This window comes from Archocentrus centrarchus, chromosome 6 (assembly GCF_007364275.1).
Source record: "Archocentrus centrarchus isolate MPI-CPG fArcCen1 chromosome 6, fArcCen1, whole genome shotgun sequence".
NCBI classification, from domain to species: Eukaryota; Metazoa; Chordata; class Actinopteri; order Cichliformes; family Cichlidae; genus Archocentrus; species Archocentrus centrarchus.
Window position 1 is genome coordinate 22029075 of NC_044351.1, and position 16990 is coordinate 22046064.

At 39.3% G+C, this 16990-nt stretch overlaps 1 protein-coding gene across 3 annotated transcripts; it reads right to left on the minus strand.

Moving 5' to 3' along the window:
* Positions 1–634: 634 nt before the first annotated feature.
* On the minus strand, positions 635–16990 carry fam107b (family with sequence similarity 107 member B). Of its 3 annotated transcripts, none has more exons than XM_030731396.1 (4): positions 16822–16990; positions 4591–4762; positions 1819–1975; positions 635–1619 (listed from the first exon to the last, which is right to left on the minus strand). In XM_030731396.1, the coding sequence occupies exons 2-4, from the start codon at positions 4716–4718 to the stop codon at positions 1500–1502; spliced, it is 405 nt and encodes a 134-aa protein (XP_030587256.1). In that variant the 5' UTR covers positions 4719–4762; positions 16822–16990; the 3' UTR covers positions 635–1499. The 3 variants fall into 3 exon arrangements, with proteins under 3 accessions (XP_030587256.1, XP_030587255.1, XP_030587257.1); XM_030731395.1 differs by lacking the exon at positions 16822–16990 and adding an exon at positions 5782–5981; XM_030731397.1 differs by lacking the exon at positions 16822–16990 and adding an exon at positions 4867–4914.

Below are 16990 nucleotides of genomic sequence, written 5' to 3' on the forward strand. Positions count from 1 at the left end.
TGCTGGATTCTAGGTTGTGTCACATACTGGCTAGATACTTTCCAGATCTTAAATCCACCCAACAAAACGTAAACATTCATTGCAGTATACGTGAAATGAACATAAATTATTGACTTAAAGATATGGGCCTATTACAGTGAAGACTTGTCTTGCTATTTCTGTACCACATTCTACTTAGAATAGTATGAAAAAAAAAATCCACAGTCTCCAACAACACATTAAAATATAAAATAATATGAACGGAAGCTGTTAAGATTAAAATTATATTTACCGAAAAGAAGATTCTGGAGAGAAACACTGGGCTATGCTACTATAAATCTACCTCTTCCTGTGAGAGTATGAGTCGCAAACAAGGATTTCAGACCCATATTATTGCTCTGTGTAAATTTCGACTTCAACAACCAAACATAGGTTTCTTTTTTAACACACTGTTTGTGTAGTTTCGCAGGAAACAAACACCTAATTCAGATTATGTGATTTATAATATCTAAATCTATGGTTTTGCTGAGGATAAAGGATAAACTTCTAGGAAGTTTGTCCTTTAGCAAAAAGAAAAAAAAAAAAAAGAAAAAGAAAAAAGTACACAAGAACTGATCACACAGCTCAGGGCTTATTCTCATTGACCAGCCTCACAAAACTTAAATTATTTATTAAGTAACACTTTTATTCATACAAAAACAACAGAATATATAAAGAAAAGTCACTCTCACACCTGGGAGTTCTACTATTGCTCAAAATTGCATTAGCTGAGGAAATTGCATGTTTACAATTTAAAAAAATAAAGCAAACTTGAGTGTTTCAAAGAACCACACACTCCCTTTGTCCTGTTCTGGCTTCATATACTATGCAGTAAAACAAACTAAAACACAGAATGACTAAAAGTGTCTTCCCCTATACCAGAGCTAAAAGCTACAAACATAAATAATAAAAGCACATTTGTTTGGCTTTTACATTACACAGCTTCAAAAGTCCATCCAGTGTCCAAGTTTCCTTTTTTTTTTTTTTTTTTTTTTGATTCTGAACGTGAGAACAAAAAACAACATCATCAACAACAACAATGACAACACTGATAACAGTAAAGAGAAATGAGAGCTTGCTGCGGAGAAAGGAGTGAAAACAAAGGGGACGAATACTCCTGTGTGTGTGTGTGTGTGGGTGCATGTCTGGTTGCATCTCTCTCAGAGCTCCTTGAAAGCTTGCTCGCCCCTTGTGGAAAAAAAGCATCAAACTGTTAGGTCCTCCTGCAGGGGTGCTGTGTGCTGCTGGGTGGGTGTGAGTACTGGCGGTCCATTGCAGGCAGACAGAGGGGGTCTTTTTCTTTAAAGTCTCTCTCCTCACTGCAGGAAGGAACAGCTAAGTTGGGAAAGCCAGGACCAAGATTAGGTCACCACTGTGTACCACAGACATAACACACTCTCTCTTTTGTACACACACTCCTGTTGCCTCTGTGCTCACAAACATGCGCACAGTCAGCCAGACCCAAGCACCCCTGCTGGTTTTTAGGTGGTTCGCTCCTCCCCATCGGTCTCCTGCTTGGTCCTGCGCAGGTTGCTCTTCATCTTCACAAACTCAGGGGTGTTCTCCTGTTCCTCCTCGATTTTCTGTTGCTCCAGTTCCAGCTGCAGGGATAAAGACACAAAATTCACATTAATCTTAAATCAGAAGTAATAGTTTTTTTGTTTTTTTTTTAAAACACAAAATACAAAGAACTTAGTAACTCAGATACAGTAAAAAAAAAGAAAAAAATGCATTGTATCCACTGGATGTTGACATTTATGAGTGTGGAAATGACATTACAACTTCTATTAAATCATTTACCTGCTCTAGTTTCTGTTGTCTTTTCATGAGCTCTATCTCCAAGTCGCTCCTCTTCTTGTGGGCCTCTTGTTCCTCCTTCTGTTGCTTGAGAACTTGATCCCTCTTTCTCTTCTCCAGAACCTTCTGGAGTTCAGGTTTGTTCTGAGGAGCCAGACCCCTGTGCAGAACCCATTAATGAAAGAGCGTGTTAACTTCAGTCAATAAATCCTGATGTCACTGCAGAGCCTCATTCAGGAGACTGACATGCAAATTCATGCGTAACAGATGATGACCATATTCTGTTTGACATGCAAAATGGTATTACACATTCTGGATTAAACATGCCAATCATGTTTCATGAAAATTTTGATTTTCAGCCAATCGCAGATTGATCCACATTAACCAGATTACATAGGATGATTTTTGCCAGCACAGGAAATGACTCTGAAAGAGTGAGTTGAAACCATGGGTGAGAACTTGGGCACATTTTTCTTTCCTAGTTGCCTTTTCTGTATTTTTTAGTATCAAAAACAACTGCAGGGAAACAAACTCCACACATGGAAAATGTCTTAAGTCACTGCAAAGCCAGTGGGATTGTTACACAACTGACTCAAAATAGGATATCACAGCAAAGTGAGAGCCTGAGGAGCAAAGACGCAAAATGTTATGTAATGCTCTAAACGCTTCCAAAATCATGAGAGAAAAGGGTGGGGGTGGGGGGTGGGGACAAAAAATAAAAAAATAAAGGGCAAAAACCAATAAAAAGGAAAAGGATTAGGGGCACAAAAAATTGGCACAGAAAAAGGGGAAAAAAAGTGCCTCATCAAAAACCCAGTCTTTATGCCCTTCATTAATTTAAATTTTAAACCCTTTAATGCAGATTACCCAACTCTCCAAATGATTTTTCTTGTGCTATGACAGCCTGAATCTGGACAGGGCACAGATGGCCTTCAAAGAAAGCACAGCGTGCCTACCTGGATACATTTTAGCAACAGAAATGCCTTAATTAAATGCATTATTAAATCCCGGAGATTACATAACTGAGCTCACAATGTTCCAAGAAGCAGTGAGAGTTAATTTAGAACAGGGGTCTACTTTATCAAGAGACACTGTTTCAGTTAAATGCCCTGTTTTTGTGTCAGCAAAGGTCGTAGTAAGATGTGACTGGATGGACTGATTTTAAGTAACCTCATGTAGAACGGGAGGATGTCAAGGTCACCGCAGCAGTAAGAGACTACGGTATAAAGATGCTGACCACACAGTGGGCAGCATTTACATAATAGTCCCCTCCACCCACCCCACCCCACCCCACCCCAACACACACACACACGCCCTCAGGCAGACTGGGAAGAATGTGTTTTCAAAATCCCACACATCACTACCTCCATCTAATCGAATGCTTGGTGGCCGAATTTCTGAAATTCCTTTGTTTGTGTAGGAAGGGTCATTACAGCTAAGGTAGCAAAGGCAGAGAAAGGCCCTCAGCTACAGACAGTTTTGTAATCACGATTGCATAACATATTATTTTTCCCCTTCTCATACAAGCATCCATCCATGCATCATCCATCCAACCAACTACACACCCCACCCCACTTTCATCACTGTGACTAATCCACTTTGCAGGCCAGCCTTCTATACCTCACTACATGATAAAAGCACAGTCATAAAAGTTTATTCCCCTTAAAGCCAGTTGATACTTGTCGAAATCCTCTGTCTAGACAATTAGAAGCAATATCCAGCTGCAAAATTTGGCTTTTTATTTCTATTTTTTAAATTAAATTTCTTCCTGGCCTGTTTCCTCCTCATTCTTAGATGCACTGCTTTAATCATTTGACTCTGGTTTAAGACAGCCTGGAGAACTGCTGCTGTGATGTAACAGCTGTCACCAGCATGTGTGTTTACAGAGCTATTTATAGTTCAGGCACAAAGCTGCTGGCATTGTATGGTGTGATACAATACAAACATTTAGTGTGAAAGGGTGATCACGGACACCAGCATGTATGTGCATTTACACACGCAAAGATGTAAACATACACATACATTGATTGATGCTCACAGAGACTTAAGGCTGCATAAAATCCTTCTTTGTTTGGTGTAATATCAGCAGCCAAGGAGGGATTTTTCCTCCACAGTATGCATGTCTGACCTTTACATAACCAATATTTGCCAAAGGTTTTTATAGAGCGGCTTCTATGAAATTTTTATATCCAAAGCTTCACATAATACTGCTGCTGGGGACTAAAACTACCAGTGAAGGCAACCACAGCGACAGCAGTAGCATGCTGTAGCATCAGTGTAGTTGACATGGAAACAAAAGCAATTAGCAGAAAGTGGCAGGGTTACTGGACTCACTCATCCTCCATTAGTGGAGATGAAACTTAATTAGCCTGAATCTGGGAACTGAACTGTTTCCCTCATAAGATAACTTTATGATACTCCCACAAACAAACAAGGAGAATTTAATGATGATCTAGAAACTGCTGGACAGCAAGGGAGTTTCACCCTCAATAAATGCATAAACTTTTATCTATCCAGACACATGCTGCACATGAGGAAATATCATATACTGCTTTATTGTTGTCACAATTATAGGCGTTGAAAGCAGCCATCTTCGTTTACCCCTTATCTTGATTGTCTCTGCGCCAAAACCCATGATAAAATATCAGGTTGCTAACTGTAAAATAGCAAAGGAGAGGTTAAATAATCTCCTCTTTGAAAATAACTTGGGATCCACATGTGGTTACCAAGGGGCAGCTAAGAGTGAGCTACAAGGTATTTTTCCTGTCTCCTGACCTCTTCTGGTTCATGAGCAACTCTCTGTGCAAGTCCTGGTGATTACGGGAGCTTATCACTGGGTTGATCAGTTTCTTGGGCTTGATGAGCTCATCACAGTCTCCATCCATATAGTCTGGTTCCGCCATGACACTCCTCCCTGCTGACAGCGACAGACCTGGATCACACGGATCTAAATCAACAGAAACAAAACAAAACAATACTTTGATTCAACCACTTCTGCAACATGTCAGAAATCTTTGTGTCACAAAGACAAACATTGCACTTCTTGCAAACCAGGACATGAGCATCTCCCTGATCCTCTGGCATGAGCTCACAGTTTTTCACTGGTCTCTATAGTGATGAAGGGACTCAGCACTGGAATTACATAAGTGTTCCACACTGAGTGAAGAGGAACATTTCATCCTCTTGACAGATGATATAAGAAACATATGCATATTAATGAAGGGACAGGAATCAGGACAGCATAGACCCAGTCTTTAACATCTTAATATATTTTTGACACATAGTAATGCAAATATTCCAGAAACTACTAAACACACAATTAACCCAGAGATTCATTCTATAGCTAACTGTGTACTCAAAATAAAAGAAAGTCGCACCCATGAACTCCAGATGTGAACAGATGTTATCTTTTGTCCATTTTACATGAAGAGCAAAAACCTGCCTTTCTAGAAAACTAGAAATTTCTATATTGCAATCCAGTATTTTACCTATTTACATACACATAACCGGCATGTGGAAAACCCTCATCTTTCAAACTACTCACCCACTGTGACACCAGTTCACAATACACTGCTGTAATTCTAGCTGTGATTTACTGCAAGTTTGATCAATACCTCTTATCGACCTGCAAAGTATGCATGTAACATCATACCTTTTATGGCAGTTACTGTTTTCTCCTATCTGAACTGAAGGCTCACATGCAGCACTTCAAAGAATGACTAATCGGGAACTTTGGAATGATGCACATGAAAAAAAAAAAAATTCAAAACAAACAAACAAACAAACAAAAAAACCCCAAACAAACAAACACAGAATCCAACCATATCACAAACATACAACAAATCCATTCAGTAATGCTGATTTTTCTGTCAAACATGATTGTACAAGCTACAAAATGGTTCAGTACTTCATTTTTGATTTACTCTTTGAAACTAAAAGCACAAAATTAAATCTTGATAAACTCACCCTGCAGATGAGGAAAGACGGGGTATCTGAACATGGTAGTCATCTCTGCTATTTTGATTTGGAATGTATTTTTCCAAGAAAAGCTATTAAAGCACGCTGTCCTTTCTTCTTCGTCTTTTTTTAACCAGTATCTAGTAAAGCCTTATGCAGGAGAGATGCTTTGTTCTGCACAGCTGTCTGCTACTGAGCTGATTCGAGTTCAAAGTCTGCTTTACAGCTACGCTCACATAAGCACTCCCTCCCTCCCTCTCTCTCTCTCTCTGCTCCCTCGCTTACCTTCACTGTTCCATTGACTTTTAACGCACATCTCTAGCAGTTTATGACTATTTGTTTTCCCTTTGAACAAAGAAACAGATCATTTGCACAAGTTTTCACTTACAGAATTTCATGGTATCTTTATCTTGTTAGTACAAAATATTAATTTGAAACACCTATTAGCTCTAAAACAGTAAGGTTATCAAACAGTCCACTACTAAATATCTGATTGTCTCAATATTATCCAGCAAAGTCACGTACATGTCTTCTCCCACAGTCTGCAGGATGGCTCAAATTCATACACAGTCATATTACCCACACACGTTTTCAAGGTGTTGCCCAGTTACAGGTCTCTTATCTCTGACTAATAAGAATGAGCTGATAAGGACTTTAGACAAAGAACGCTGTTGCAAAGACGCATCACACTGCATGTGCCAGACACAATGGCAGGGAAGTGTGTCCTCAGAATCAAAACACGCAAAGGATTGATGCAGTGAGTTACAGTCACCACTAGAGGTCGATATTTTTCCATTCCAGGCAAATGAATAAATGAATAAATAAATGTCAGTTATGTAACAAAGAAGCCTTAGATAAACACAGTGTGTGCAGAACAAAGAGAGCAATGATACAGAGATATCTTTGATGTATATAATATAATATGTTGGTAAAAATACAGTTTTCCACCTGGTTGTGATGCAGCCATGGTTATAATCAATCCCTTCTAATCTCAGATGAGTAACCTTGTGTTTACCAACCTCTGTGGCCATCGCAAACCTATGTACACAGCAAATTTATAAAAACATAAATAACACTAGAAAATAGTTAGTTATTAATAAACATTTTACAAGTTTAGTTTACCAGTATTTCAACATACATCACTGGCCCTGATGTTGTGAGGAACCTGGCAGTCACAGTACATTTCTTGGACACGGGACACGGTGACAGTGTTTGTACATGTGAGAAGGGGAAGAATTGCTTGAGGCTGTAATCAGGAGCTTTACAAGCCCACACATGCTGGGCACATCAAAGGATGGCTTCTGTTAATGCTGAGTTTGACTGGTACAGGAACTTACAGACTGGCAGTCTTGTCACAGTGTCCATTTAACACATCTGCTCCTACTTCATCTCTGCCCCAGGGAGAAGGGAAGTAACATAGGGTGTTCAGAAGGGACCTATAACCTCAAATTTAAGCACTGCCTAAAGGCAGCTTGATCACTGGTAGTTTTAAATGTTTATTTGTCCCTTCTGGCTTCTCTCAAAAAGCTACATGTTGCAGTTGCACACTTAAAATGTAAGATATGTACAGATCAGCCAGTTAATATGTTACAGACAGCAAATGAGTATATTATCCCTTAAGATCCTTCTGACTGGAGGTTCCTCTCCGTCAGTGGGGTTAAGAACTAAATAATACTCTCACGCATAGCCATTACAACGCATGTAATAGATTGCATGTGTTAATATTTGCACCTCCAATTTCACCATATCTCAGAATGTGAAGAATAGCAGTTACTGCTTTTCCAGGAATTGCTTTTCCCATTAAAAGAGTCTGTTTATTGGTTTTGGAGACACACCCTCACTGCTGGGACAACACACACACACACACACACACACACACACACACACACACACACACACACACACACACACACACACACACACACACACACACACACAGATAATGAGTCTCCATTCTCCAGGAGAAAGCGAGCAGTATTAATATGATTCAAAATATCCAAGCATTCAGGGAGAAAATGAGAAGAAAATTGGTGAAAACAATGGAAACTAAAGAAGAAAAAACTGGGTCAGAACACAGTCTTGGAAAGGACAAAAGCAAAAGCTGAAAAGGAAACTTCCTTCTCCCAGTTATCCTGTTCCTAATCTGTTCTTGTAAACTGTGATTATACGTAGTGGTAATCGCACTTCTGGTTTAAGTAACAGTTGAATATCAAATCATTTAGGTGAGCAAAAATCCCAATAAAAAGATCACTTATAGTTCACAAAATTTAAACCATAAAGAGGCTTAAACACACACTTCTTGCTGACAGGCACATTTGTTCTTCTCACTATATAAAAGTGACACTTGCACACTGCAATTTTTTAAATTATTTTAAAAAGATGAAAGAAGTTGATGAATGTGTTTGCACTGTGCGTAAAAGTGTTCCACAGTGGCAGGCTGCATTAGAGCTGATAGAACGACTATGTACAGTGCCAGCACTGTGCCAAGGGATTGCATCATCATGGCCAGCTCTGCTATATGAGCTAACATGCACACAGACTTTCATTCATTATATGGACTATTTTCTCAATATCCTCTAAGTCATCATGGAGATCTGCCTCTTATCAGGTCTTTTAGTGACAAAGCACTCTGAAGCAGGACTTGTGAAGACAGTGTAACATGAAAATAACTTTTCCACTGAAATAAGGCCTTATAAATCAATAGTTTTATAACAAGAATGGGTTTCTTTTAATTTAGAGCCTGCATATTTACCCTTAGTGCTTAGCCTATGCACATATGTACTACCTGCATTAAAACAAACAAAAAAGCACAGATCAGTGAACTCATCGGGGATGGGACAAGAAGGTAAAGTGGGCAGGAAAACAATACTGTGGATATGAAGGGGATTTTTAGGGATGTGTAAAGAAAAAGCAGATCACTGTTAGCGTCACTGACAAGACGCCATAAAAAAAAAAAAAAAAAAAAAAAAAAACACGCAATGACACAGAGAACCAAACACTAAATGATGACATGGTTTAGCTTTTCATTAGTCACGAGCTTCCCTCTTTCTGCTGCATTAAGATTAAGATTAAGTAGAAGACCCGATTTTATTTTTTAGAAATCAAGCTTGACATGGCCTCCTGACAATCTACTCTCCGACAATAAATAAACTCAAATAGTATTAAATAAGTATTTACACACTTCTTTCAAAATTTATTTAGGGATTTTTTATTTTTTATTATTTTTATTTATTTATTTTATTATTATTATTTTTATTTTTATTATTTTCTTCTTTCTTTCATAAATTATTTTCTCTTTCTTTCCTCATTCCATTAACATTGGGCTTCTTCCCCAGGAAATAGAGTTATAACAGTTCTATGTTAATATGTTGCACAGAAATCTCTATGTTACTTTTTTAAGTACTGAACGTAACACTTTGACACTGTGAATATATGCTCTGTAAAACCTTTTTCCCAGAAAACTAATAAAAAGTATAATTACAAAAAAAAAAAGATTAAGATTAAGATTAAGATAGTGTTTATTTGTCACATGCACAGTTATACACAGTACCATGCACAGTGAAATGTATTTTGTACCTGCAACCGTATATACACACACATATAAATAAGAAGAATAAAAATAAAAATAAGTAATTCAGAAGAATAAAAATAAAAATAAGTAATTCCTTAGAAACTGAAAATGAAGGCAAGGAGAGCAGCTGGTGGCCTGTTTCACCATCTGACCCCAACGTTCTCCTTCTAGGATACAGGCACAGACCATCAAGAGAGCTGCACAGCACAGGGTGGGGTTGGGCAATCAACTGTCATTGGTGGTGAACACACAGCTGACCACACCCACTCCAGCATATGTGAGCCAAGATTTTTTTTCCTGCAGTATCCAGTACAAAAGGTACACAGGGGTCAGTCTTAAGAAAAATGCTGATCCAAGAGTTAGCATCCAGTTTTGATGTGAGCTTTAGGAGCTTACTTAAAAAAAAAAATGTTAAAAAATAAAAAAGGATCTCAATTTTGGAAGAGCTAAGTCTGTACATTGTTAGGTGGTTGGTGGTTCTTGATTTAATAGCTGCTTAAATTGACTTTTAATGTGGAACAGAAGAGTAACTCACAACATTATTAATCTTAATTGCCATTTGGGCTATATATTCATAAAGACAAGATTAACTTAATAATAATCTGACTTATTTTGATTGGATATTTTTACAGTATGAGTTAAAGAAAAAAACATTAGTTTTTAATAAGACGCACACGATTGTGGCCATACATTTTTTTTTTTTTTTGTAAACATTCGTTGTCCCATATAGTCCCCTTTTCTTTGGACTGATCCTCTATATTCCACTCACAGATGGGAGGTCCACCCTCAGGGGAAATTGCGTCATCAATACCCCCTGAAGCAACCCACACACCCCCTTCTCTCCCTCTCTCTCTCACACAGACTCTAGCCTTGCTGTGTGTCACAAGCTGTACAGATCCGGATGCGAATCTCCTAGCCTTTCTGTTAATGAAGCGGCCATTCAGCCATAAATAGGGGAGGCCCTAATTAAAACGCAGAGATAGATGGGCTTTTAACGGACAGCTGAGGGAGGATGAGGGTGGGAGAGCATGGCCCTGTGTGTGCGGGTGTGTGAAAGGGAGAGAAAGTGACAGAAAAAGTGAAGACAGTTGAGGGTCTACCAGCATCAATTGGGTCATTTCCCAGCTAGGCCCTGTGCACATACACATAATAATTCACAACCCTACCACGACAACACATAAATCATTGTGGCAAGCACATTCGCTCTCCTGCAGCACAAGCACACTATATCTGTCATCTACGAAACACATATCATATACACACATTTGTTTTCAGTCTTGTTGTGTATTTGCATCTGTAGGCAAAATAATGTGAATACAAGTGACTGTCTAGGTAGTGTCCACCACAGTAAAATGCAGCCAGTAAGATAAGACAAAACATGTATAATAGACAGCTGGGCCAGAGGGATGATTTTGTCTGAGCTCAATGCAAATTCCACTCTTTCCATTGGCACCAATAGTTTCAGTTTAGACTGACTACTCCGAGTATCTCAAAATGATAGTTAATGGCCACAGAGAGTGGTGAATGGCAAAGATGTGAGGCAACTTTATTGAACCACGTATTTAACTAAGCATGAAAGTATGAAAAAGAAACAAAGAAACATAGTGACAGGAAACTAATTCCACAAATGTATTCCAAGTTTGGGGATTGATGTCTGTTTTGTGTTTCCTGTTTGGGGTGGGGGTCCACAGCAGGGGAATTCAGGGGCCTCGTCATGTACTGACCTCCAAAAGCACCCGGACTGCTCCCACAGTACAATGATGTCACTAGGGAGACGCAGAAGTATGGGAATTTACAATCAGGGTTTTTAGGGTTCATAAAGCACAGATGTACAAACATGCAGAAAACACAAGGAAGGAATAATGTGCATCATGTGACAAAGGCATGAGCTGTGCTATGCAGCATGTGTCTCTGCACGTCTGTGGATGCTTAAAAACAATTGCATCATTAAGTCAGTACCAGGCTGTTATAACAACACTCAAACTCACTAACATGCCTCCCAGTCAAAGGGTTCAATCAGAGAAGCTGAGTTACTGTTACTCTCATCTCTTTGGCAACCTGATACTTAAACATTATTTTTGTTTGGCTTCTCTTTCAGTTTAAATAATATCAATAGCCTCTTTGTATTTGTCTGACCTTCCACTTGATACAACAGCTTATGTTGGCTTACTACACATAAACTAGTGTTAGAAAGCATATTTATGCACCATATACATAATTACAGTAATTTAGAAATCCATTTGTAGTTTGTCTACAAGTAACCCACAAATATTTTTTGTTTTCTCCCAATAGAAAACCAAGCCCCTTAGTACATACCGTATCCTAGTTAAAATGATTTAAAGTGAACCTATTATACCCAGTTTGCAGCTCCATCTTTTTTTTTTGATTCTCACATTGTACTAGAGTAGCCTTGCACATTTAAAATAATCCTTATTTAATCTTATATAGTTGCATGGGTTTACAACTGGGCCTTGGTGCTGCCCCTCCATTAATCCATTGTCAGAAAAAAAAAAACAGCTTTAGCATCTCCCTCTTTCCATTGTCCCTTTCTAATTAGGTGTTCTGTACAAACAGAAGGTCTGAACAGCAGGTGGATAGAACTTCTGGGCTCCCTGAGATGACCACAATAGTATTTAGAGCAGCCCTGAGTTTTTGGCTTGTATGGATCACTTGCAAACACAATGATGTCATTACTGAGAGTCTGGCCACACTGAAAACACACATCCACCATTCTAACAGTACAGAAATGATGAAAAATAAGGAAAGTGTATATATATATGTGTGTGTGTGTGTGTGTGTGTGTGTGTGTGTGTGTGTGTGCGCGCCCGTGTCATAATACATTTTTCATCATAACTGTCTGCTAGCTTGCCCTCTGATTATAACTATTAAAATTTGAAAGAACAAAGCTCTTGAGAGAAAAAAAAAAAACAATTCCACATGAAAAAATGATAACAGGAAGCTGATCACTTCCCACAAATGCCTTTGTTATATATTGTTCTGTTGGTTGAAATTGTTCAAAATAGAGGAACACATATGACTTTACTTCTAATGTCTAAGTTCTTGTTCTCCATTAAAAAAAACAAAGTGAAATATTAAATACACACTTTGGCAATGACTGTATGTGTAACTGTTGATGTAGTTTGGGGGCTGGGTTGTGATCGCCTTTTGAAAATGGCCATCCCTTGTGGTTGTAATTCTTTTATCTCTGTCTGTGTTACCGTCCACCCCTTTCTGTATATCAGAACCACAATATCTGCAAATGGTTTTGCCTGATTACAACACAAGCTTCACTGCCTCCATCTCTTAAGAGTTTCCAGATCTTTCAAATGTTGTGTCATGACATGATCAGATGAAGCAGATACTGCTGAAATGATACGAGTTAGTTGTTAAGATGTTACTCCACGCAATGCAAATATGCTTAGCTGTGACTTCTCTCTTTCAACTGAAACATGCCGAGTTAGACAGTTTCTGTCAAGCACAGAACTAAAATTGTTCCATGCTGTGGCTCCTGTTGCTGCACGGTTTGAGCCCATGGGGTGAGGCAGATTACAGAATGAATGGGATGGATTGAAAAGGCACAGACACCACTTTGAGTCACGCTGTGGGAATGTGATGAAACTGCACAGTGATTATTGCTTTTGGGCACACAACAGCAAATACATGTATGGACACAGAGAACTAGATATTATTCAAACACTGACATATCTGAGTGAGAAACATTTGGGTGGATTCTTCTTTCAAATGTTAAAATGAATGAAAGTGCTGACAACCAAATTCAGAGCACATTTCCTAAGACGGGATACAATTTGAGGTCACACCTGTTAGTCAAATACAAAAGCCTGGTCTATATGGTCACAACTGGCACTGACACATGGCCTTGTATGTATAGACCTGATGGGAACAGGTGGACAGATGAAGAGGACAACACATGCACAAGAGCCAGACTTCTATACCACAGACACACCCTGGACATATGCACATGTCATGTACTGAGATGTAAGGAAGACCCACATACACACCACCTTAAATACAATTCTACTATCGGTCTCAGTACTGGTGTGAAAGGCATGCAGAAAAGAAAACATAACCATTTTGTCTGGCTAAGGAGTGAGAAGTGCCATGTAGTCATAAAGGAAGAGTCTTTGTTATGGCTCTGTTGTCTGTTCCAGTTCCAGATTCAAAGCTTTGTGCTTTACTGCTGTTTTCATCATGTGGAGCAGAGTCACGCCCATCCTCATCGACTACTGGCAGAGCCCATCTGGGATCTCACATCTCATTGGCTGGAGGGCACACCAGGGAGCATTTGGGAGGTTCTCCTTTGTTTACATGCCAGTAAAGAAAACCCCAAAAACAACTGTTACCTTGAGCAACCAGACAATCTTTAGTTAGCCAGACAGACAAATAGGGGTGCAAGCAAACTGTGCAGGAACACACATACAGAGATAGTGAGGATCCCAGGTATCAAAAAATAGGCCACATGAGGAGCTTTGTTCTCTCTGGTCCTATGTGTTACGCTAGACATGACAGAAAATGCATAATTTATACGTGCACATTTTACTAAGGACAGAAGACAATCTTGTGCTTTCACTGTCTGATGAAACTTCCAAAAACAAGCACATACATCCTGAAAGCCCAGCCACTTTCAAGCAGTAACAGAAAGAACTGGATCTCTTCTACTGTGAGAGTGTAGGTATGTTCCTGTTTGTGTTTAAGAAAGGACCATATATCTTGATGGGGGTTTACAATGAGCTTAATCCAATACACGGAGCTCAGACTCCCAATCGCGATATAGCCGCAAGGAGGAAAGCATTTAGAGTCAGCGTGCATGCCATCCATTCTCCAAGGCTATGCAAAGTGGTCAGCACAGTAATGGTGCTTTATTGTGATTGAAGCTCTGGCGTAACAGCAGGAAAATCAATGGGATTCTTTGAGAAGTGGAGTCGTTGAAGGTGTTTGCATGTCTCTGCTTTAGTCTTTGGTATGCATGCACCTTATCTCTCTTTCATGAGTAAATCAGTCTTGAGCCTGCTTAAACAAGCCTCTGCACGTCTGATTTTCCAGCGGTCCCCACACAGATGTGCACATGCAAACATGCACATACCCACATACGCCACACTAGTGCTATTTCAGGATACTCGGCACCTGGATTGCGACACAATCTACTGTAAAACCACTGAAACACAAGATCCTTCATCCTGCTGTAGAATTGCATCACCTGGGTTTACATTGCATCATAATATTTCATTCAGCCTACATGGGCACAAAGTGTCAATGAAAAATTGGCAAAACAGGCTAAAAGGCTAAAGCAGCTCTCTAAAACAGTTATAGAAAACATATTTTACAAAGTGTGCTTGATCCTGTGATATATAGCAAAGAATTTGGTAATATACATAACTACATTGAATTAAATTTTATTATTAAATCTGAAGAATAAACTCAAATGAGTACAACTATTTCAGATTCCACTGCTTTTAATCCTGGAAACTATTTAGCAGGTTTAATTTATTCAATGTAGTTATAAGATGATGGGATACACTATGCTTACACTTGCTGATTGAAATATTCTCTAATCCTTGCTCCAAGAAAAAAAACATTTAATTACTCAAGGGAAATATCTTGAAAAAATATTTCTTTATCAAAATATTTGAAAAGCTTAAAATAATACTCAGCCCTACAATTAAAAGTGGAACTGGACAGAGTGGAGAGATGTTTGGTAAAAACACTTGAAGACTTCACTAGAGAAATCTCTAAAAATCTTTGTTTACAGGCTACTTATGGGGGGGAAAGGCTTAAAAACCTTTGGCACAAGGTAGTTTTTCACTGCTGGTGGACAAAATGTGCAGAACTAACACAGCCTAAATCTTTCCTGACTCAAATACCTTGATTTTCTTGAGGTCAGTTTGACTTCTTGACATGGTCTCTAACTCTGTAATGATATATATGAGAAATGCACCAAACCACTAATGGACACTCGCCATTATAGAATGGAAACTCAGACATTTCATTCACATATTTAAATTCCTTTGAGTGCAATGATAATGAAGCAGGCAGCTTTTCAGTTATAACACCCATATACACACATACACACAGTGACGGCAACAGCTCTTACGGGAAGACAATAAAGACAGACCCAGTAAGAGAAACAGGAGAGAGAAGAAGGAAGGAGGGGGTTCAAAGATCAGAAAACAGATGTAAATCGTTTCGCAAACTCCCTCCAAATGACTAACACATGTGCAAGAACTTTCCCCTCCCTTTAGTGAAACACCCTCAACCACACTCTTAAAGACTGTGCACCTAGACAGTAACATACTCATTCAAACCACCTGCTTTTGTCGCATCTTCCCTCACTAAAACATCAGATGACCAGAGTTAAACTACCTCACCTTAAGTTTACTCTACAGTATTTACAAGGCTCCTAGTCTGCCTCCACCCAGCAATCACACACACACACACACACACACACAACACACCCCTCTACCTCTGGTTGGGGTTTGCCCTGTTTGCTTAATGTCTTGTTTAAAATTTAACAGAAACATAACTCACTATCTAAAAGAAATCCCTTAAGTTTTACACTTGCAGACCTGTTGCCACTTTAAAAAGACACTCACACACTCACATAAACTCACAAAAACTTACACCACCTCACATGACAGTTGCCTGATGACAACTAAGGGCTGTTTGTCAGTTCTGAATGAAGCCATGTGCTTAGACAGTCACTCCCGTGTCATTACTCTAAGAGTCTGACTCACTAATTCAGTCACCTATAAAATATGGTCTTCATTTGTTATTTGTCTCTCGGATAGAGCTCCTTTCAACAGCACAGATTCAGCTGCTACGTGCAGGCTATGGTAGCAGATAAGAAGAACAGAACAAACAGAAAAGGTCGTCTGGTACAGACTGTAAACACCTTCGAGACAAATACATGATTTTTGGGCCAAGGATTATGAATTGGCTTAAAAGCAGGAGTATCATGTGTAGTCATTGCATTGGCTACATTTAAATCCTCACAACATCTGTTGTGATTCTCACAGATACAGAAAGACAGAATAATAAAGGCTTTCTTCCTCTGTTCTTTCCTCAAAGTATCAAGCGCCACACACTCTGTCTGCTTTAAGAACACCCAACTGTTGTTTGTGGGTGTTGAACAACAATCTCAACGCGTTTGTATCCTCACTGTCCCGTCGGCTACAGTCATGCGCCGCAACAAAAGGAGACAATGAAACAAGAGTTTGTATTTTGCAATCTCATTCCCTCTCTCTCTTCTTCTCCGGTTGTTCGTTCACCCGATACTTTCCAGTTTTCAAACGCCAAACCCGCCGCTTGCTTCGGCCGAGGGGTTCACACAATTAAAACGAGCCTCTTTTTTGTTAGTGCACTTGTGAAACAACCTCATCAAAAAAGAAAGAAAGAAATAAAAAAAAGAAACCCAGCACGAGCTCCAGCCACGCACGCGCACACATATACACACACACACCTACCTCAAAGTCGAACCCGACGCGACTTCTCCAACTCGAGTTGTTTAATATTTAAAATGGCAAAGTGGTTCAGGCCACATCAGTGCCTTTGCAGGTCACTTCTTGGGGTTGAGGGTGTGTCTCCCTGTGTAACTGTTAGCTCCGGCTACACATGCACTCAGTCAGGACCCAT

Excerpts from the sequence above, each read along its gene's own strand:
- fam107b (XM_030731395.1), bottom strand. The coding sequence starts at position 5,824 with ATGACTACCATGTTCAGATACCCCGTCTTTCCTCATCTGCAGG. Across the intron at positions 4,763-5,781 it reads CGTCTTTCCTCATCTGCAGG|ATCCGTGTGATCCAGGTCTG; the intron begins GTGAGTTTATCA and ends CTGTTGATTTAG. Across the intron at positions 1,976-4,590 it reads TTGCTCATGAACCAGAAGAG|GGGTCTGGCTCCTCAGAACA; the intron begins GTCAGGAGACAG and ends GGTTCTGCACAG.